General features: G+C 43.7%; 1 protein-coding gene across 1 annotated transcript in view; it reads right to left on the reverse strand.

Annotated features, from left to right (window-relative positions):
* SLIT3 (slit guidance ligand 3) overlaps positions 1-24,256 on the reverse strand; it is a 790,143-nt gene that overhangs the window by 15,953 nt on the left and 749,934 nt on the right. Inside the window, exons 31-32 of the mRNA XM_074960679.1 lie at positions 14,964-15,204; positions 11,517-11,647 (exon numbers count right to left, since the gene is read on the reverse strand). Of these exons, the coding sequence (XP_074816780.1) occupies positions 11,517-11,647; positions 14,964-15,204 (372 nt within the window). The remainder of the gene's footprint in view (positions 1-11,516; positions 11,648-14,963; positions 15,205-24,256) is intronic.

The following is a 24,256-nucleotide window of genomic DNA, read 5'->3' on the forward strand; positions in this document are numbered from 1 at the left end:
AGTGGATATTTATGTCCTGGATGGAAAACTGGTTGAAACATCAGGAGTAATGGCAGTGTTCAGATCCAAGTCAATCTGAATTTATTTTTCAAGTCAGAGATTGATCCTGGATGTTATGGCTGTCAATTAATCACAGTTAACTCACATGATTAACTCAAAAAAATTAACTGTGATTAAAAATAATAATGATAAACAATAGAATACCAATTAAAATTTATTACATATTTTTGGATGTTTTCTACATTTTAAATATATTTATTTCTATTACAACATAGAATACAAAGTGTAGAATGCTCACTTTATATTATTTTTATTGCAAATATTTGCACTGTAAAAATGATAAACAAAAGAAATAGTATTTTTCAGTTCACCTCATACAAGTACTGTAGTGCAATCTCTTTATTGTGAAAGTAGCAACTTACAAATGTAGATTTTTTTGCACTCAAAAACAAAACAACGTAAAACTTTAGAACCTACAAGTCCACGCAGTCCTTCTTCTTGTTCAGCCAATCGCTAAGACAAACAAGTTTGTTTACATTTACAGGAGATGCTGCTGCCTGCTTCTTATTTACAAGGTCACCTGAAAGTGAGAACAGGCGTTCTCATGCCACTTTTGTAGCTGCCGTTGCAAGGTATTTATGTGCCAGATATGCTAAACATTCATGTGCCCCTTCATGCTTCAGCCCCCATTTCAGAGAATATGCTTCCATGCTGATGATGCTCGTTAAAAAATAACGTGTTAATTAAATTTGTGACTGAACTCCTTGAGGGAGAACTGTATGTCTTCAACTCTGTTTTACCTCCATTCTGCCATATATTTCATGTTCTAGCAGTCTCGGATGATGACCCAGCACATGTTCGTTTTAAAAACACTTTCACAGCAGATTTGACAAAACGCAAAGAAGATACCAATGTGAGATTTCTAAAAATAGCTACAGCACTCGACCCAAGGTTTAAGAATCAGAAGTACCTTCCAAAATCTGAGAGGCAAGAGGTGTGGAGCATGCTTTCAGAAGTCTTAAAAGAGCAACACTCAGATGTGGAAACTACAGAACCTGAACCACCAAAAAAAGAAAATCAACCTTCTGCTGGTGGCATCTGACTCATATGATGAAAATGAACATGCATTGGTCCACTCTGCTTTGGATTGTTATTGAGCAGAGCCCATCAGCATGGACACATGTCCTCTGTAATGGTGGTTGAAGTTGAAGGGACATATGAATCTTTAGCACATCTGGCACATAAATATCTTGCGACGCCAGCTACAACTGTGCCACACGAATGTCTGTTCTCACGTTCAGGTGACATTGTAAACAAGAAGCAGGCAGAATTATCTCCTGCAAATTGTAACCAAGTTTGTTTGTCTGAGCGATTGGCTGAACAAGAAGTAGGACTGAGTGGACTTATAGGCTCCAAAGTTTTACATTGTTTTATTTTACAGTGCAGTTATTTTTTGTACATAATTCTACATTGGTAAGTTCAACCTTCATGATAAAGAGCTTGCACTACAGTACTTGTATGAGGTGAATTGAAAAATACTATTTCTTTTGTTTTGTACAGTGTAAATACTTGTAATCAAAAATAAATATGAAGTGAGCACTATACACTTTGTATTCTCTGTTGTAATTGAAAACAATATATTTGAAAATGTAGAAAACATTCAAAAATATTTAAATAAATGGCATTCCATTATTGTTTAACAATGCAATTAATCAAGCGATTAACCGCAATTTTAAAAATCATGCGATTAATCATGATTTATTTTTTAATCGCTTGACAGCCCTATTGGATATCAGATCATGGGGCTGTTGCTTTTCCAAGTTAATCCCATAGCACAGAACAAGTGTGTGTCAAAGTTCGGACGAATGTGTCATGATGTTGCTGTCAGCACATTGCAATGAAGTGGCTCTTTGCCTGGCAACATCATGATATCATTACTTGGGTAAAAACAGTTTCATGACATAGACTTCTATCAATCCAGAAATGATGTCAGGATTCATGAGAATCCCATATATTACCCCGAGAAAATATGGATGACTGCAGACATCAGAGAAGGACTGGCAAAGTCTGAGGGCATGTCTACACTACCCAGTAGATCGACACTACTGAAATGGATGCAGCAAGTGTCAATTTAGCGGGGCTGGTGAAGACATGCTAAATCGATGGGAGAGCACTCTCCCATCAACTTGTGTACTCCACCTCCCCGAGAGGCGTAAGGGAAGTCAACGGGAGACGCTCTCCCATCAACACAGCACAGTGTAGCCACTGCGGTAAGTGGATCTAACTATTCACATAACTGAAGTTGCGTAAGTTAGCTTGATTTACTGCGGTAGTGAAGACCAGCCCTGAACGACTTGTAGCTCTAAGACAAGTGACTTGTAGAAGACAAGTACTGAATGCAAGGATCCTAACTGGTCAGAGAATAGAATTATTTTACATTGAGGTACCTGTATCACTCGCAAGAATGAAGCCACCAAGCAGAGGGAAAGCTTGACCTGCACATTCATGCCTCACAACAAAACATGGCTGCTGGGTTTAATTTTTAGACCAAGTGTCAAATCACCACTGAAAGCAATGTTGGCTTCAGCATTCAGTATGACATAAATTCTTTGTCTCTTCTGACAAGAAAATGTAGCAAGTATCTTCAAGGGTCCATTCTAGAATAAGGAGTGCTTAACCCCCCCCTCAACAATGGTCCTTCTTTTATGCTTTTGAAAATGTGTTGGTACACACCATTCACTAGCAGTTGCTGGTGACAGTGACCACTGCTTCTGCTGAAGGTAATTAAAAATGCTTCCAGCTTGAATGACGGGGAGCGAATGAAATTGTTCAGCTGAAATTGGAAACTACGCACTAAGAAAGAGAACTAGTGTCTAGTTAGAAACCCTATATATGTAGACAGGAAATGAAATACTTTCCACTTTATTTTCTGGTGGCAGTGTATTCATAAGTACGTGCTTTCCCTGCCCTGAAAATAAACAAACTCCACTCCTGTTTGGAGATCTGGAGAGTAGCAAATGTCTTACCTACCTGCTAAAAAGGCAGTAGGGTGATCCTGGGAGTTATAAAGGAGCAAGCCTAACTTCTGCACCAGGTACATTTATTGAAATAATTCAACAAAGAACTCTAGAACACTCTTACACTTTGGGCACTTTACATCAGTAGCTTCTTTGGGTGTAAACCATCTACTAGTGCAGGGGTGGGCAAACTTTTTGGCCCGAGGGCCACATTGGGGTTGCGAAACAGTATGGAGGGCCGGGTAGGGAAGGCTGTGCCTCCCCAAACAGCCTGGCACCCGCCCCTATCTGCCCCGACTGCCCCCCTCAGAACCCCCGACCCATCCACCCCCCCGCTCCTTGTCCCCTGACCGCCCCCTCCCGGGACTCCCCACGGGACCCCAAACCCTATCCAACCGCCCCTACTCCCTGTCCCCTGACTGCCCCAACCCCTATCCACACCCCTGCCCCCTGAGAGGCCCCCTAGGACTCCCGACCCATCCATCCCCCCCCCCCTTCCAGGACCCCTGTCCCTAACTGCCCACCCAGGACCCCACCCCCGTCCAACCCCCCTGCTCCCTGTCCCCCCCCAAACCCTGGGACCCCACCCCCTATCCAACCCCCCATTCCCTGTCTCCTGACCACCCCACCCCCCGAAACTCCGCCCCATCCAACCGCCCTCTGTCCCCTGCCTGCCCCCCGGGACCTCCTGCCCTCCCCACCCTGTCCCCTTACCAGGCCGCTCAGAGCAGCAGGACAGACTTATTTGAAAGCCTGGGAGGTGGGCGGGCGCAAGCTGCACTGCACACGCGGTGCACTAAGGCTGCGGGGGAGGGCAGATGGTGGGGTGGGGGTTGGGGACTAGCCTCCCCAGCCTCAGGGGCCAGGCAGGACGGTCCCGCAGGCTGGATGTGGCCTGCGGGCCATAGTTTGCCCACCCCTGTACTAGTGGGTGGAGAGCTTAGAAAGTTATTTTCCCGATAAGCAGTTTTATTCCATAATATTGCATTAAGGGGGTCCTTGCACCTTCCTCTGAAGTATCTAGTATTGGCCATTGTTGACAACAGAACATTTTATTGTGGACCAATGATCTTTTAGGACATTTAGAAAACAACTGGCTTGGGTTTGAATACCTCTCTCACATATTCACTGGAAGTGGATTTCAGCATGAGACCACGGTTCCAACATGCAGGAACAGAACTACCCCGTGAAAGCTGGTATAGTATCAGTTTGCTTTTACTTGTGCTCACTGGGTGTCAGAAAACTTTGCTCTGCTCTGTCATATTTTAAATGTTAACTTCTCATAAAGGAGGCAATGATATGTTGTTGATAGACTGAATCAATTACCTGCTGGGGTGGAGGACAGTCTTATCATTTAACAATTACACCTGCTGTGGCCATGCAGTTCCTAACTGAAAACTTGCACTGAATTTATCCCAGCTCATCCCAGACACTGAATACAAGGAACAGGTGACAAGTAACCTCCAACACACCCAAATGGAATCTTTACTAGCAATTTTTGTTCACACTTAAACCTCCACAATATCAGGCAGAATGCTACAGAAATAAAAGGAAATAGTGATATCCTGATTTACAATCATTTTCTTCTCATTGGATAAGGATTTAAGGACCTGATCCTGGAAAGTAGAAACCCTGGAACTGCCACTGTAGTCAACAGAGTTACAGGTACTCAGCATCCCTCAGGATGTAACTCTACCTACCCACCATTGATTCAGCCTATTACAACATCCACCTTCCATTTGCTTTATTTATTAAGTCCCTATATACACACCAGCTCTTAATTCTTCTTTTGACCAATACTGCTGAACTGATTCATGTACAGTAGAAGGCCCTGCAAAGCCCATTACATTTTGACTCTTGTCCGCTGCTTAGAAGCAGTTTTATTGTATGGAAGCTGCATAGGGTGTTGTAGTTTTCTCCTTTTTACAACACCATGACACAATATTGCGGAGCAATTTACAAACTAGAGTGTGCCTAATGCTAACTTACAACTTAGAATAGTGATACTGACCTTCTTTGGAATGTGTTTGGAGAGCTACTGATGTAAAGTGCTTTTTAAGAGATAGATATTGTTGTTATAAAGTCAATGGTACTGGTTTAACGGAGGTTGGAAATAAAACCTATAAAACATTAACATGGAGCATCTGGATTTGGTTTCTAGATGTTAATATTGTTTCTAGGCACTCCGTTATTGTGTGTTGAGTGCAGGACAGATAGCTAAGATGTAAAAAAACCCCAATATCATTTAAGCATATATTCTCATCCCAGATACTTGAGGGAATGACATATAAAATATTCATTAATGCCAACAGGATTTTGCCTATATAAATCCAAATGAATCCTGAAGAATGAAACTATACCTGCAAAGCATTCAGAAGCAGACTGTTCCTGAATAACACAAAATCAAGTATTTCATTCCTAAGCCTGAATTCATCCATCCTTTGCCTTGGCTCATGCAAGATGTATAAGTACATTTGAATTTTACAACATTTACTGTGCAGGTCAGAGATTAATGCCAGTTCCTTTCATTATATTTGATGCAAAATCTCTAAGGGGATCTGAAAAAATGAAAGTGCGGTAGAGAGAACAAAATGAATTGCAAATACTCATAACTGTTAAGGACCTGCTGATGTCTCATGGAAATCTCTGAAAATGGTCTATTTGGAGACCGTTCAGCAGCATCAAATAGAGATCCCAATGGGGATCAACACAGCAAAAGCTGCAGGGGATAAAGGTATTGGAATAAAAAGGACCAGTCATACAGACAGTCAGCTTCTGCAATCAGACTTCTGGTGAATATTGTATTTGACAAATTCTCATAATTATTCTAATGATAATTAATGCTTTTGCACTCCTCTAGTACTTTCCTTACATGGAGCTCAATGCATTAAAGAAGTAAGGCTCAACTCTGTTGGGGGCAGGGAAGTCATATTACCCTTTACTGATGAACAGTTGTAGGTACAGAGATATAAGGGGAACATCCTGTCTCCTTTTCCCTGCCTGCTGTGGATGTGGAGGCTTCTATATACAGGGGAACTACTGCAGTTCCACTGCTTGAGGAAGGATTTGCTGCACAGTACAGAACCTAGCTCTGCAGGGGTTGACAGTTACCTATCACAAGCTTTGGAGTATGACTGAAAGTGGATAGGGATAGATGGTTGAGATCTGGTGGACCTCATGCTCTTCTGACCCATCAACCATTGTGCTCTGTAAACAGGTTCAGCAGCAGGCACAGACTAACACTCGAGCACTTTGAGGGCCCTTCTCTGGGCATGAGAAAATCCATTTCTGTTCTGCAGCCTTGTGGAGGAAGAAATCCTCTGAGAGATCCCCTGCACCTAACCCAGTTACTTGAGGCATGTACCATGAACAGGATTTACACCGTGTCCTTCGCAAAGTCACATAGAAAGCATGTGGCAGAACCAAGGGAAAAAAATAGCTTCAACTATCCTGACTTCAGGTCTTGTGCTTTAACTATAAGAACAGCCATTCTTCCTATACACATACTAATCAGATCAGACTATTGTAGACTATTTTATTGCATTTTATGTAATGTCTATATTTTATGCAGTAGATAGTAGCTGAACATTCTTCTAAATTTTTTAAAGAACTCTGACATTATTTGGGATTAGACACTGAAAGAGAAACAGCCAATCTGGTAAGCAGAATTAATAATAATAATTTACATTTCTACATTTTTATTGCGGCCAGGAAATTTTCATGAAAATACATTCTATGTTTCTTAGGAGATCATTGACTTCTGCTTCTCATTTTTCACCTGAAGTGACAGTCTGTTTGCAACATGTCAGTTACCGTGGAGAGCATTACATTATCAGATCATTGGCCAAAGTCTGATCTCACTCAGAGCCATTAAATAAGGAAAAATTCCATTGAAGTCACTGAAGTTTACATCAGTGTAAATAAAGAGGCAGAGAATAAGGTCATGCTCTGGATCAAGAACATAACAGAAATAGAAGATAGCTGAACTTAAGAAGCTCTTTACTCTAGAAGACAAACTCATGAAGTAAATCTAATGGCTTGAAGTTGGATATCAAAAGTGGCAACTTCGTTCCAATTTGGAGTTTTAACCATTGGAACAGCTCAGTAGGAGGAAGTAGTAAGTTCATCATCACTTGGAGTTTTTCAACTGACTGGTTATCCTTCTAAAAGATATGTTCTAGCTTAACCACTCATTATTGGGTTCAATAGTGTTCAGTAATATAGTACGGAAGAGTAATTCTCCCCACTGCAGAAATTACTGGGTGAAAAGTCTATGGAGTATGTTATACAGACTCTCTTATTGGTGCAATCTGGTTTAAAAACTAGAATGCTCACAAAACAGAATTTTGTTTTCCTACATATATCCTCAGCAATAATTAAAGTGATAAGAGGAAGCAATGAATTGCAATGCCTCTGTACAGAGTGGATCTTTTGTAAAATGTTTGTCATGAGGTTCAGGTTGTCTTTAATTTGCAATTCAAAAGTGATCCTCACTCACAATAGGACAGTAGGGTGTTCTCTTAAAGGCCAATATTAATGTAGAGTTTTTCATACATTAACTTACATCTCCTTACAACTTGGTGATAAATGGCAATATACTTTGTATAATCTCATACAATGGATATTTGCTGACTTCTACCTGACTTTACGGCTAATACTCAAGAAAACATTAATTCAAACTTTGACTTTTCCATCCAAGTCATAATGCAGGAGTGGAGAAATTTAAAGTAGGACCAGCACGAACAGCCAATTAGTCTTTTCCTAGCTAACTTTGCATTACAATTCTACTTAAACAAATCCACTGAAGGGAGCAAGTAAGATCCTGTAATGGGTTCCCCCTAATCCAATCAGAGACCACAAAAACAAAGCAACACACCCAACAGGCAGTATAAGCTACTTTCACCTGGCCTGCTAGCAAGCCACTAACATTTCGCTTCACCATGCTTGATTAATTCCCCAGGGTAACAGCCCTAAGGAAGCCTGTCGTCTCAAAACTCCAAAGCAGGTGAGGTGAAGTTCAAACTTATAGATACAGATTTTCCGTTTCCTAATAATACCATTTGAGGAATACAACATGTTACTGGAACCATACTAACAAGAGGGGAAATAAATCCAACAGAACCCAACATACATTCCTCATCCATCTTTCTAGCACTCCTTACACCATCATTAGCTTGTGGGGATGGTTTAATAATCTAAAGCCCAAGTTTGAAATACACTGAAACAGCAGGTTCAAAGCCAGGGAGGGCCAACTGAGCCCACTATAATCAAATAAACTGAGATCATTCCAGGCAGTTTGCCATGCATGGGTCTTTAGGATGAGATTTTTAAAAGAACAATGCATGGACATTATGGATCACGTGGCTTTTGAGACAAGTCAAAGGAAAATTTTTGAAAAACACTAAGTTAGAAAGCCAAAACAACATCTTATCTACCCCGGAGATTAACTATATTAGTCACTCATTATCTTTGTTTCATTGTTATTCAACAGTTGTAAGTCCACTGGGCCACGTTCACTCAACTATGCAGACTATGGCTCAGAATCACCAATGATGGAAAGACTGCTAGTGGGCCTGTGACCCATCCACAGCCAGGACAGCCCCAAAGGTCACAGAATAGCACAGGGGCTGGTACAACAGAAAGAAGGTGATCTGCATCTTCTCTGCAGCCTCAACTGATGAACAGCCAACTGAAGAGCTCCTGCTTGAATGTAAAGCCTCCCTCTCTCCCAGCAGATACTTCTGAAGGACAGTGGTGAAAACACTGCTTATCCTTGCCTGGGGGTATATTCCCCTTGGGGTGCAACAGCTCTTGGTGGTGCCGGTTGGCTAAATCTGGCCCAAAAGATTTGAGTGAGTTCCTCAAAGCGGGCCTAGGAGTGTTCAATCGCTTTACATAACCCATTTGACCACATTAGACAGGGGAGTAGCAAGTAGCCTCTGTATATGGCACCGGTGAGCCCGATACTACAATACTATGGGCAATTCTGGGGCCCACATTCTTAAAAGATTATTAAAAAGTTGGAGCTGGAGAAAATGCCTCACATTGAGAGATTTAAAGAGCTCAATTTGTTTAGATTGTAAAAATGGAGATTGAGAGGTGACTTGATTACAGCTTACAAATACATCCACAGGAAGAAAGTACCAGTATTAACAGGCTCTTTAATATGTAGAGAAAGGCATAATGTAAACCTATGGCTGGAAGTGGAAGCCAGACAAATTCCCACTGGAAACAAGGCATACATTTTTAACAGTGAGGGTGATTAACCATTGGAACAAACTACAAGAGAAGTGGTTGATTCTCCATATCGTGCTATCTTCTGAATGTCTTTCTGGAAGATACGTTTTAGCCTAACACAAGTTATGCATTAGTCAAACCCAAGTTACTGAGGCTCAATACAGGGATAACTGGATGAAATTTAATTGCCTGTGATGTACAGAAGGTCAAACTAGATGATCTAATGGTCCCCTCTGACCTTAAACTCCTTGAATCTATGGAGACAAACAGGTTTCTCTCCCTTCCCCCATCCTTAAGGAAAACGTTTTAAAATTCATTTAGAAGTCTCTTTTTGACATTCTATAGCTGCAGTTTTTCTCAATCAGCGTCATCTTTTCCCATCAAGCTTCATGCTAATCCCATTCTGCTGTACTCCTTAAACTAATAAAAGATTAGGGTGACATTTCAGAAAGGGCATCGCATTAAGCAGCAACTTTCCCATCTCAACAGATCACATGGTGCAAAACGTAGTGAGCAGGCCATTAATCTTATGGTAACGAGATGTCTTTCTGAATGGAGACCTCCTCCTTGATCAATACGAAGGGCACTGGAATAATGAGGGCACTGATGCTTGCCATCTCTGGCAACTTCGCCAGAAGGTAGTGGATCCATAAAGCACTCTGATGTCAGAAACAGCTCCTGTCACTGCACCATTCTGCCATTGACAATTGAGAGCAGGCTCCCACTAGGATCTGTCACATGGTGTGCCGTCTGCAGATAATGAGCCTTTCCCTATGTTCTAATTAGTGGCATAAAACTGTTTAACAACTTTGGCTTCGCTCTAACATGGAATCAATTAGGATTAGCAGCTGAATAAAGAGTAAATTTTCACGCCTCTCAATAAGCCTGCATCACTGGTGAAAATCACTAACAAAACCCTTTGTTCCTTCCTAGGGTGGACAGAATAGCACAGACCTAATCACTGGCCTTTCTGTTCCAGTACAGGACCTGCTGATATCATTACATTGCCTAATTAGTCTTTATACCCCAAGAATAGAAAGCAGCCTACTGATTTATTTTCGTTTGTTACATATATCTCAGCTCTCAAAATGGAGACAGCAACTACAGACAGAGGCAATTATACATCTGCCTTGTTTCTGGGGGACTAAAATCTCACATGAAGAATTGAGAAAATCTTTAGGGAAAAAGTTTAAGCATCATCCTCTTTACCTGCATATAAACTGCATTTTTATACTTGCTGTGATAGGGCACTACCCCTTTAAGAGCAAGACAAGCTGGGTAATCTCACCAGCATATAAAATAAAGGCCTGATCCCTGCAATGACATCCATGCAGGCAGACCTTGGCACCTATCATTGAATTCAACAGGCTCTGTATGGGTAGAGGGGTATGACCATATGGAACAAATTTAGCAGATCATGGACTAGGTTAGCAGAGGGAAGTCAGTCTGGGGCAGGCTCTGGTGGAGGAAAGACCTGTGGGCACTCCTGTCAGGGTCCTAATAAAAGAAACCCACTTTGGATATGGCTTATACCCTTTTTGTCTTTGGTTCTCTCTCTTGTGGTTAATGAATTGAGATTTTCTCTTGTTATCACTTGGAGTGTTTGAAATTGCAGGCTTCTGGAATCCAGATGACTGTGTGTCACACTTGCCCTTCTGTTTAATTCCATTAGCTATGGTTCTTTAACCTTTTTATTTTGTTGTTGATGCAGGTATCAGTGCTTCTAAAAACATCTGCCCTGTAATAAAGTCAATCCCTTCCTGTCCCATTTTATCTAACTGCAATCCTGTACCACTGGCATTACATTCTATTGCTTTCTCTCTCAGGATTCAGAGTTTACTGTAGATATCAACAGGAGGAAATTGATTACAACGGACAGTTGCAAAGTCAGCATTTACCAAAAGCTACCACACTGTAATATCTGTGAAATCACAGTATTTCCTTACTCTCAGGATAGGAAATAACTGCAATAACTCATATACATCTGGGAAGTACCTGATTAACCTCTGCTAAGAAGTCAGTGTTTATGCAACCATCCTAATTTTGCAGTCTGTGAAGACAAAAGATTCCCAGCTAACGAAACAGGTGTATTGGATATTGGCGCGGGGGGAGGGAAGGCAATTCCAACTTGGGACAGATAAGTAAAAAAAAAAAAAAAAAGAGCTTGTCACATTCTTTGACAAAGATTTTTCATAGAAAGTCCCACCTCTCCAACATTTGGAGAACAGTGCATCCTGTAATAGCTTAGGTGGAGGAACTTACCTGTACACTGTGGTGGGTGGAGAGGTCCGTGTGTCGTAGATAAGCCTCACATGTCCTTGGTACAACTCCAAAGCCAAAGGGTCATTGTCCCCTTTGTACAATAAGATGCCATTGTCTTTATCTGTTGCTACCTGTGAAACATCAACAGTTTGGTGAGGATGCTTTAGAGTTAATAAAAATGGAAACACTAAACTTGTATCATATGGAAGGATCCTACATTTAGATTAACAACTCTACTGACATTTTAAAAATCAGATACAACAAGAGCAGTAGCAATGCAAATTCCCCCAAACTGCCTCAATCGTTGACCATGAGCTGAGGGTGTAATTCCACACCCATTCTATCCTTGGTGCCTCTTAAGACTGCCAACGAAGGTTTAGACTGTAATGGTGAGTTTTGCAAGGTGGACTGTAGGTATTGGAGAGGAGCTGCTAAACTCATTTTATATAGGTTGTTCAGCTGCCATCATAAGCATTGGTCAGCAGAGTCAGGTCAATTCTGCAAATAATGTTCTGCTGAGATCCATTCCCATTTTTAAAGTATTTACTTAGGCCCTTCGCAATGTATTCCCTGAACATTTGTGCAATGGAGTTTACTAGTTCAAATGCTCATGGGCTGTGAATTTTAAATCTTGAACATTCAAATGTTAATGGAAATTGAACCCAGTTGTGAAAACCTCACATCTCACTAGGAAATGTGATTAACCCTGATGTAGCGTCTTTGTGTGAATGAGCAAGTGACTGAGATGTCATTTAGCTGCTGGGTCTTGACACAAAAAAAGGACCTACCATAGCCACTAGTCCAAGGTGCTTTTTTTAGTTCAAATGGTAGAGACCTGTATTTTAGGAGATGAAGGCACGATTCTAATTCCAATCTTTCTCTCTTGAATCTCTGAGCGTGAATTGTGACTGTTTTTTGGCAGCACATGATTCATTTCACAGTTCAAGCAACAGCTTGAATTAGGGATTTAGAAAGGCCAGGTAGAGAGTAAATTAAGTTTATCAAAATTGCAAACAAATAAACTTGAGAAAATTTCAGTCTGATCATGGATATTCTGTGAACACAAAGAGAAACTAAAGTGTGCCTAATGGCTTATACATTATGAATTTTTCACTCAACTCTAGTTATCACCAAGCCAGACTGAGTTCAAACTGGTGACCCAGAGGGCCAGAGTATAAGAACCTTCCAGTCCCTCCTAGATTTCCATCTTTGGTGTCCTAAGATACCCAAAAGCCTAAACCCACAGGTGATGAATCCACCTTCCCATGAGGTGCCCCTAAAAGTGAGAGTAGAAAAAGTAGGACAGAAAATACTTTGAACAAAATCTGCCTCAGAGTTATTTTTGCAACAAATATTGCAAAGGTTTATTTTTTTTAATGGCAGTTAAGTGGAAAACTAAACAGTTAAATATTTTAATCTATTTTCATTTGAACAAACACTCTTCCTTGCCCCTTAGGAGAGCATGATTTTCATTCTTTTATGAGTATGTTTTAATAGGAAGCTCTCTTTAATCCCTTTTTAATGGCCATGGAGGTATCCCAATTTTACTTTGTTGGCAATTAATTAGCAGAAGCAGAAATAATATTTAAACTGGAAAATAAGATTTGAGAACACGATCTGTGGGTGTTCTATGTAGTAAGCAGGCCTGGCCTCTGAGTTTTGCTGGGAGACATTTACTCCTTGTACATTTTACTTAAGGGGAAAATGTCACGGGTTTCAAGCTCTGAACTTAGCCAATGGTACAGTTGAGCCCTTGAGAATATCAGACTTTCTAGAGTCTTTGAGAGACTTTCCTAAGATCTGAAATGAGAGAATTTGGAAAAAATAAAAAGGAGAAAGTAATCTGTCTTCATGAAGTGAATTGCTCTCTCATATAAACTAAGTATACAGACTTGTTGGCCTCTGCATTATCTACATCATAATAAAGATTCATTATTTTTAAAAAAGCAGCTTACAAAGAAATGATAAGCAAGTCATGCAACATTAAAAATTATTTATATTTTCAACTGGTTGAATCTTCAGGAGTGAGGCCTTTGATATAGAGGCAAAATTCTGATCTTATGATCTCATGATTCTGATCTTATGATTCCTTTAGTTTGAAATAATTCACCTATGATAGAAGACATTAACCTAACAGGTGGTGGTAATGTTGGGCCCAATACAAAACTTGTTAAAGTTAGTGGAAAGAGTCCCATCGACTTCAGTTGCTTTGGGATCAGGCCCTTTTGTGGTTTTTGGCAACACCCCATGAATATTATTTGTAGATTTTTTTTTGTGGCAGACGTAGAAATTTACAATATTTTTTCAGTCTACAGAACAAACGTGGTAGAAACCATCTAAATAAGTCTTTGAAAAAATCAATTCTTAATCCTGAAATCTAGTCCTGTCTTCAAAGTCTTTCCCACTGGTGTTTTGACTATGTTGAATTTACGTTCTCACAAGTAGTTCTGGAACATTATTTGCAACACCAGAAGCCATTTCCTTTCTAAACTGAGAAAATAAAGCAAAATGAAGGAAGACTAATACGATAATCTCCCTCTTTCACATATCCTCATTCATCACTTGAAATGCCATGCCTCTTTCATGGGGCGAGGCTGGGATAGTAGCAGTTCAGGTGCATAAGCAGTAGTATATGGAAGAGATATATTAGGTCACAGATTAATTTTATGTTTCTCTTTTCTCTTCATTACAAACTGTTAAAAGGGGCAGATTTTTCCCTCTGTTACCCTCGGCCAATGGAAAAATAATTACGATTCAAATGACATTGGACATACAAAAACAATTTTAAAATATGTCTAACGACTTCCAAAAGACATGGATCTAATATTGGATTTAGTGGCTCCAATCCAAAGCATCTGTGATCCAGAAAATACAAATACTGCAGGAGAGGCATGGTAACCATAATGTTTATTTTCCATCATCTTCTAAAACACATAACACAAAGCAAACTGAAGTGATCTAAGTAGACATTTAACCAAAATCTACCCACTTTTGTCTAAGTGAACATGCACAGTAATGCCAGAGCAGTCTAATTTCTGGAAAAAAACATTTCAAGAAGCATCTTTTTACAATGCTGTGCCCTACTATTCACTGATGAAGGATGAAAGGCTAACCTGTACATCAGCAGCGAGACAGGGAAATTTGCAGATACCGTCTCTGTTTAAACTGCCAATACCACCTTGTTATGCAAGTCTCAGACAGAAACAGGGCAGAGAGGTTGGTGTGTGGTTGGGGGGGTATCAAACCAGGGACGGGACTATCTCAGTTGCTGCATAATGTGACAGCACAGTTGCAGAGCAGCCACTGTCACCTGCCCAACCTGCCCAGCTGTCTGTCATTCTGTGGGTCAATAAATGCACTTCCTCCGGGATTAAAAGCACTGAAAAGTTATCTCTTGGAAGGACACTGGGCTGACAGATGAGATGTTACCTCTTCTGTGCGACATACCTGGAGTGAGATGTTTGCCTGAGGACGGATTTTGGCCGACGGCAGCTCAACATAGGAATCCTTCCCAACAAAGTTGACGGTGATGAGTTTCTCGCACTTTTGGCCAGCGAAGCCAGCCAGGCAGCGGCAGACTGGTTCATGGTGCACTACAATGCACTGAGCCCCATTCTGGCATTCATAGTGGTCACAAGGGCTGGTCTGTAGCAGAACCATTGGAGGGGGATTTTCACAGAAGAGTCCACTTAAAGGAAAAAAAAGCACCTGTAATTATCACAACCCTTCAGCACTCTGGCAGCATTTCCAGGATCTGAGATTCAAACACCGCATTGTTTTGTGACTCCCCAAGTCTAATAAACCACATGGCATTATGACTCCCAGCTGCTTATGGATATTTGGAGGAGGCCACTTCAAATTACATACATGCAAATATGGTATCATTAGGCAAGGGACTGAGCCAAAACTCCGGATCTGATACTCACCTTCCCCTACACACACCTCCGCCCTTTGAAACATTTCAGATTCACACTTTGCAGCTTAAGCCTATCTCTGTTTTCACAACAGCAGCCCTGAGGCCAAAGCCCTGCTTTTAAATGTTTTAAAAGGTCTACCTGTTTGCCTTACACTAGGTCTACAATCTGAGGTAGACATGGATAGACAGATCCATGCTAGTATAGCTAAAAATAGTGGCAGAGGCTGTAGTGCGGGCTTCAGCATGCACTGGTGGTACAAGCAAGCTGAGGACCCTCGGTACGTACTCATGTTGCTAGCCCAATGTTTACACTGCTGTGTCTACAGTGCTATTTGTAGCTGCACTAGTGTGGGTGAAGCTAGCATGGGTATGCCTACCCATGCTGCAATCACACCCCAGACTGCAGTGTAGACATACTCTCTATGTATGAAGTGTAAAAAAAAGAAGTGTGCTATCTCTAGCGATGTGACCAATTTCTGAAACTTATAAAGGTTAAGGCGCGGACACCATGTTATTTGTTGGGCAGTTTCCTAATGATGCTGCTTCTAGCAGCCACAGGAACTTTAGATCTCTCTTAGGTGAGCTTCTGGTTATGTTAAAGGACTGAAAAAGTTCTGAGGACAGTAAGGTCTGCAATAGTTAGAGGTAGGTGAAAGCAGAAATGTCATATCTGAGCACTCATGAAAGCTTAGGTGGGGAGAGGGATATTCTGATCCAGGTCCATACTTTGTGTCTGACTTTTATCTGTCTAATAGGCCAAATCTGTGAGCCAAAATCATGCACACAAACACCTGAACTTTGGATCTGATCTGGCCTTTGAGGCGTGGGCCCACATGTACAACCATAGCTATGGTTCAATTTCCTGTGTTGTTTCCCCGACTTCATTATATCTGGAATTTGTTCCAAACTATTTGCTTTCTCCAACAAGCTGGGATGATGAAACCAGTGGTGAGCTAGAGCTGGTTCGCTAGAACCGGTTGTTAAATTTAGAAGCCCTTTTAGAACCGGTTGTCCCGTGAGGGAGAACCAGTTCTAAAAGGGCTTCTAAATTTAACAACCAGCCAAAAGTGGTGCCTTCGGCGCCGACTCCATGAGTGCTCCAGGGCTGGAGCACCCACAGGGGAAATTTGATGGGTGCAGAGCACCCACCGGCAGCTCCCCGCCCCGCCGCGCCCGGCCCCAGCTCACCTCCGCTCTGCCTCCACTCCACCCTGCTCTGCTTCTCCGCCCCCCAGCCCCGGCTTCCCGCGAATCAGCTGTTCACGCGGGAAGCTGGGGGGCTGAGAAACAGGCAGCGTCTTCGCGCTCAGGCCCAGGGAGGAGGCGGCGGAGCGGAGGTGAGCTGGGGCGGGGGGGGCTGCCCGTGCAGCAGCAGGTAATGGGGGGGAGGAGAGCGCGCGGGGGAACCGCTCCCCGCCCCATCTCATCTCCGCCACCCTCGGCCGCCGCCTGCTTCTCAGCCCTCCCCAGCTTACCGCACGAACAGCTGATTTGCGGGAAGCGGGGGGGCAGGGGGGGCAGAGAAGCAGAGCAGGACAGCGCGCTCAGGGGAGGAGGTGGAGGCGGAGCGGAGGTGAGCTGGGGCCGGGTGCGGAGCGGGGAGCTGCCGGCGGGTGCTCTGCACCCACCAAATTTTCCCCGTGGGTGCTCCAGCCCCAGAGCACCCACGGAGTCGGCGCCTAAGGTGTCACTTTTGATGTGATCGGTGGGGGGGAGTGGCCACTCCCTGCTAGGAGCCAGAGGGACCTGCCCAATGCTTCCTGGGAGCTGCCCCAGGTAAGCACCGCCGGGACTCCCCACCTCGCCCCCCGGCAGGTCCCTCTGGCCTTAGGGGCGGGGTGGGCACCCACTACGGTGGCCCACGAGACCCTCCTGCCAAGTTCTGGGGGCAGTCAGGGGACAGGGGAGGGGGGTGGATGGGGCAGGGGTCCGGGGGGTGGCGCATCAAGGAACATGGGGGGTTGGATGGGGCAGGAGTTCCTGGGGGGTGGGGGTGGGCCATGACCCCCTCGTGGGGTGAGGAGGGAACCGGTTGTTAAGATTTTGACAGCTCATCACTGGATGAAACTTCATTGAAATAGCAAAAACAATATTGTGGGGGTCGAGGGGAGGGAAGGGAGAGTGTAAAAAATTGCAGTGATCTTACAATGTAATTCCACTTGACACACTAAACAGTAAAAAGCATATTGAACATTTCTACCTAGTATTCCCATACCATCCATGGGCACTGCTAGGCTGCCACATTAAGCAGTTTGTTACTTCCACTGAGATGCTCAAGCAGAAAAGCGCATCAATGCACTTGCTGTCTGCCCTGAAGTTCCTAATTACAGTAGCTTTCCAAAACCAGCAAAACCTTTGTGCTAATGAATACAGCATAAAGTTCTGTGATCACTTGGAACCACTGGAACTTGTGAATAACAAATGAAATGATGAAAAATCTTTGCTCAGTGCACAGAGATTGCAAACAGAACTTTGCTGTTATACATGCTCAGTGCTCAGAGATGCTTCATGTTCCAACCATGGTATCAATGTCCTTTTTGATAAGAGAGTTATGGAAGACATGTGCATACACACAAAATGCTAGAATACCCAGTGCAATTCTGGAGAATTAAAAGTCAACCTATCTTGCAAGGAAATTCCACTGGATAAGAGTTCTTATTGAAAAAAACCAAAACCAACCAACCAAAAGAAAAATTCCCTTCCTCTAAAGAAATGAAACCTCCAGAAGTGTATATAGAAAGCATCTACAACTGAAGTTAGGGTCTTAATCCCTTTACCAAGCAGTACTGCTAGGAGTGCAATGGTTGTTAGCAAATAGGACAGCTGTTATGTATTCAGTAGAAACTCCAGCTTAGCCACGAGCTTACTTTTGTTGAGATAGAAGTTAGTAAAGAAACTTGGGTTATGGCATCCTCTACTCTTCACTGTTGATTTCCTCATGGGTAATTTACCAGAGAAAGGAAATAGTTAACATCTCACCCAACAGGTGGCATGAGTGCAAAACACTCTAATACAGGGGTGGCCAACCTGAGTCTGAGAAGGAGCCAGAATTTATCAATGTACATTGCCAGAGAGCCACAGTAATGTGTCAGCAGCCCCCCATCAGCTCCCCCACCCTGCTCCCAGTGCCTCCCGCCCACCGGCAGCCCTGCCGATCAGCACCTCCCCCTCCCTCCCCGCACCTCCCGATCAGCTGTTTTGTGGCATGCAGGAGGAGGAGCGAGGGCATGGCAGGCTCAAGGGAGGGGGTGGAAAGGGGTGGAGTGGGGGCAGGGCCTGTGGCAGAGCCAGGGGTTGAGCAGTGAGCACCCCCCGGCACATTGGAAAGTTGGCACCTGTAGCTCCAGCCCCGGAGTTGGTGCCTATACCAGGAGCCGCATATTCACTTCTGAAGAGCCGCACGTGGCTCCGGAGCCACAGGCTGGCCACCCCTGCTCTAATATTTCACTGCAGTGATAGAATGGTGTTGGACTTAAATCTAGTGATCTTTCAGTAGGCAATCAACTGGGCCATCTTGATACCATACAATAGAGGTATTTGTATCTGAGGAAATGTGGATGGGTCAAATTTTGAGGTCTATCGAAGCTGATATTACTCTGGATTTACACCATATTTGAGAGCAGAATTTGGCCCAATATTTTATAAACAGAAGAGTAAATAAAGTACAAATGTTAATTACATTTTGGATTCTTCACTTGAACCTGCTTCCGCAGTACTCCTGCTTTCACAGCCAGTAAGAGGGTATCCCTGGTTTGGGGGAAATACAGATGCAAGAGGGAACCTCCGCTTTCCTTTTTCTTTCTTAGAGTTCGTTTCCCTTCTTTTTCTTTGGGCAAATAACCTTGAAAGAATAAGCCAATGGCTAAGGGCTGGAAGGAGTAAGCAGCTGGGCTCTACCTACTTCAGCAGGTAGCCAGTGGGACCTAATGATCTCCCCACCCGCATCCACACACAGATGCGTTTATACAAATGGAGTCTGTTAAGTTTGAGTTGTACCACAATAAACCTCTTCTTAACTCTCCCCCAAATCCACAGCCTGGCCCTGTACATGGCGGTGTCATCGCTGCAGACAGGAATCTATTGTATAGTACTCCGAGGTGGGAGTTGGGAAAGAGGTGGCAAAATATTGATCAACAGGCCTGGCCGTAAGTGCTCAGGCTGCCTCCGCCTACTTTACAATGTGTATCACCCCTGGGGATTGCTCCGGTCCAAGGCCAGCATGACACAAAATCCAAATATACTAATGTGGCTAAACATTCTTTCTTCCTTGTCAGCCACCATCATCTCGCCAGGCTTTCCAGGATAAACTGCATTTCAACACTTTTCTTATCATATTACCAACGCTTCCCGCATCTGCCACACAAACGCAGCCACATTACACAGCCAGACTCCACATGTGCACAGAAGTACGGCCTCAGAGCGAATTCTCTTCTCTTAGATAACAATGCCGGGGACAGCAATAGTTAATTAGGAATCCAGTCCTTTCCCATTGCTTGGAGCTGATGCATTGTGCTTTCAGGGGGTCACTGTGGCGGAATTTAGCACAGGCTGAGGGGAACATATCTCTTGGAGTCCTCTGTCTATCTAACCAGACAGCATAGTTTTGCAGAGGGACTGGCGAACCTATTCATATGTTTTCCCGTTTAAACAAAAAAGTGTCCTCAAAACTGTAGTCTAGAAGGCAGCACCACTGGGCAAACATAAACCACCACTTATTTATATTTTGCTCCTGAGGAATATACTGACAACGTTGCTGGCATAGCATTATGTTCAATTCATCAGTGGAAACGAGGGAGGCCAGCTAGAATTTTCTGAAGTGGGGAGTCCTCCCCAGGGAAACTGTTCCCTTCCCAAAACTTGGTTCAATCTGGTGCATGCCAAAGGCAAATATGCACTTTAAAACATTACTGATGAGTATCAGGCTAAAAAGTTCTCTCTGGCAGGTGTGAGTTAGCTATATCCAGAGAAGGGGTGTCATCTGAGGCAAGGAACCCTGTCTTCAGTTGGGTAATGGAGATTTTTCCATGAGCTCTAGTTACTCCCCACAAGCCCCCACCCAATTACTTTACTCAGGAATACACCATATTCTACAGTGGAGTTATTTGAGGTCCAGTCTCCAAGGAGGCAAGGGAACAAAAAGAGTAAGAGTGCTGTCAGAAGCTAACCTAGATACACAAAGGCGCACTACTAACATGTCAGCTTGCTTGCCAATTTAACCCAGCTGCTACAGTAGCTCATACCCATGGATGCCGAGGCTTGACTGTTTATTAGTACACTTGTCAGTTGCAGCCCGGCACTAAGGAAAGCTGGAGGACTAATCAAAGCAGATTCTAACACCAGCCTCTACACCTGCTAGCCAGATACTAGAATGGACATGTCCAGTTACAGAGACAAAGTGGGTGAGGTAATACCTTTTATTGGATCAACTTCTGTTAGTGAGAGAGACAAGCTTTTGAGCTACACAGAGCTCTTGCTCAGCTCTGGGAAAAGTACTTAGAGAGTGTCACAGCTAAATACAAGGTCGATATTACCTCACCAAGCTTGTCTCTCTACTATCCGGGCCTGACATGGCTACATCAACACTGCACACAGCAATGGAACGTGTCCACTTAGGGCAGTAGCCTGGTTTCATGACGTGCCAGATTGTCATCTCAAATCAGGACTCTTGTGATTGGCTGGTGAATGCTCTATCAGGGCAGTCGGAAGTGAATCTCTAACCAGGGCCAATTTAGTGGGACGCTACCACTACTGTCCTAGTGTCAGCTAAAACGGACTCTTTAACTGTCTTAGGCTCTACAACACATTAATGGTAGCATGGGCGGCAAATTCTATGGGCCCTTGGTGCCTGGGCACCAGGAATATTCCTAGTCCGGGGCCTGTCTCCAGCAATGTCTGAGGCCATGTCTCTCCCTTGGCTCCACCTTCTGCCCCGGGCGCTCCAAAATGGCCTAGGGCCCGCACTCACCACCAGCAGCACAGCGGCGCTGAGCAGATTCCTGCCTGCTCGCTCCATGTAGCTGCTGGCCCCTCCCTGCGGCCCCTGGGCAGGGTGAGTCTGTGTCCCGCCCCTGCGGCCAATAGGAAGTTGCAGGGGCAGAGCCTGGGGGTAGCAGCACATGGAGGCCCCCCGGCCCGCCCTACCTAGGAGGCCCAGGTAAGCGCTGCACCCCTCTACCCCCTCCCAGAGCCTGCACCCCTACCCCTTTCCCATACACCCCCTCCTGTCCCCAAACTCCCTCCCAGAGCCTCAACCCCTGCCTCAGCCTGGAGCCTGCACCCAGCACCCAAACTCCATCCCAGAACCTGTACCCCAAACCCCCTCCCCCAAGCAAACTCCCTCCCAGAGCCCAACCTCTCACCCCTTCTGCACCCAAACTCCCTCCCAGAGCCTGCACCCCAATCCCCTGGCTCAGCCCAAAGCCTGCACCCCAGACCTCCTCCCCCCACCTAAACTCTCTCCCAGAGCCCTAAGCAGGTGGGGAATGGAGTTCGGGGCGGGGGCTGGCTCTGGGTGTTCTGGGCACCACCAAAATTTCTACAAACCTGCTGCCCCTGAATGGTAGCACTAGTATCTCAGCACTTAGTCCTTGTCTAGCCTAGTGTGAGCTGTTCTGTTTTGTCTGAGAGAAATAATTCAGGTAGAAGAACACTAAGCCTATATATTTTCATGTGAATTTAGGAAAATCACCTGGCCCATACCAGCTTCCACTAACAAAGAGGAAGTGCTACGGAAGCTGTTTTGCCTGTAGACAGTGTCTCGCTCAAAGATTTCTAAAGAGTTCTAATGCCCAGGTCTCCACATGGATCAATTGGTAATTTACTCCCTGCAATCACATCCCACTTACTGGCTGTCTCAGTGAGATATAGCTGTTCAGCTACTAGCATCAAAAAGTTACACTACACAAGTGTTTGTTAGGGGCTTTTTGTATACCCAACGATCGGAAGTCAAAGCCTGGCCCTGCTTGTCCAAGCTGCCTGAGTCCACAGGGAAGGAGTCTACGGGGCTGTATAATCCTGGTTTATTTGAATAATCGCTGAATTTCCTGCAGTGAAATATCACAAGGGGGAGCCACACAACGGAGAAAAATACCAAGATGGTTTATGTAAAGCTCAGCAGAGTTAATATATGTTTCCTTTCTGAAGCAACATTTATCAGAACAACACGGCTGTTCCATGGATTGCTAAAGGGAACATTTGACAAGTCAGATTTTGCCTAATAGGGTTTCATGAATTGTAGAAACAGAGTTTGTCCCGGGTAAACAAATCATACTTTGGACAGAAGACACACAGAAAACATTTCAGGAAGAAAAGCATATCAAGTATTTGAAAATCACATGAAGTAATAAGCTATGTTAAAGTACTGCATATAGAGCAACTATAAATTAGCAATTAATAGCTCACGCCATAATGAAATGACTGGTGTGAATGCATACTACTAATCCCTACTGGATGGAATCAGAGGTGCTTAACTCTACAGCTGTGGCCCTAGACTGCTATAGCCAATGGTGATTGTCTCTTGTTCAAATATGCTTCCTCAGCAGAGGAATATGGGTTTTAACCCCACCCTTACTGTGCCGTCCATGTGACCATGATGTACAGCACAGTCGTAAGCACAAAACTGTTAGGGAACTATGCATTTATTACAATAGTATAGACACAACTATTGGGAGATTATTCTGTACACTCACTGAAATGCTTTCTGATATTTAGCCAAACATGTCTGTGCTCAGTTTCATCTGATACCTCCTTAGTTATCTTTCCTAGGCCACCTCAAACCTTCTCTCCCTCTGTCAGTATTTAAACATTTGCAAAGTTATCCTATCCCATTAGTAGTTTGATGCCCATGGCATATATCACTGCATATCTTGCAAATGCACAGGAGGTGATTTTACATGCCTGCACATCACAGATCTGAACTCTGTCCCTCAACATGTTTGCAATTACAATCTTAACAAAAAAAGTCACACTCCCGTTCAGAGCTGTGTGCTTTGAAACTACAAAAGGCCAGAGGCATGAAAAGAATAATGAGCAGATAGTTTTTGTTAGCAGAATTTTAATGCTCACTTTGAAAAAGACCATAAGCTGTTCTGGATGGACAGTAAGAGTGGACTAACTCCAAAAGCCTAAGGCAAATTCAGAATCCACCGCCCATTCAGCCTGTAAGCCTCTTCTGAGACTACTGGGATGCAAGTCAGACAATGATCATTGTGACAGTGATATGGTGATGTGGATACCACTAAGATCTGAACCTAAACAACCAAACTCATTTAACACTAGTTGGCAGTAAGGCTCGCATCTACATTTCAAGGCAATTTATAAGAACTATATGAAAAATATCAGAAGCTGATTTCTAAAACAGACCTTCCTCACAGTGATTTATTCACTACATGGAATCATGTAGAAATTTAGAATTAAAACTTGAGGGTGGTGGTGTAGTCAAGGGCAATGGACTGAGGAGCAGGAGATTTGGGTTGTTCTATAATCCTGGCTCTGCCATTCATTTGCAATGTGACCATGAGGAATTCCCTTAAGCTCTCTGTGTCATTTCCTCCTCTGTAAAATGAGGCTAATGCTGCCTACCCACTTCATCCTATGGCTCAAAAGTGCTATATCAGGGCTAATCATTACAGCTGTGCAGAAAACAGTAATGCCATTTCATGGTGGCTTTTGATATTTGGAAATCCGGTTTCATTCTGATTTGGAACAACAGCCAAAGTTTTGAAATTCTCCAGAAAAGGGCAGGGAGTCCTAGCTCGGGGGCAGTCTGCATAGTGGGCTGTTCTAGAGCCATGGATCCTGGGCACTCTGGGGTCCACAGCTCAGG

This window comes from Natator depressus, chromosome 8 (genome assembly GCF_965152275.1).
Source record: "Natator depressus isolate rNatDep1 chromosome 8, rNatDep2.hap1, whole genome shotgun sequence".
In the NCBI taxonomy this organism is placed as follows: Eukaryota; Metazoa; Chordata; order Testudines; family Cheloniidae; genus Natator; species Natator depressus.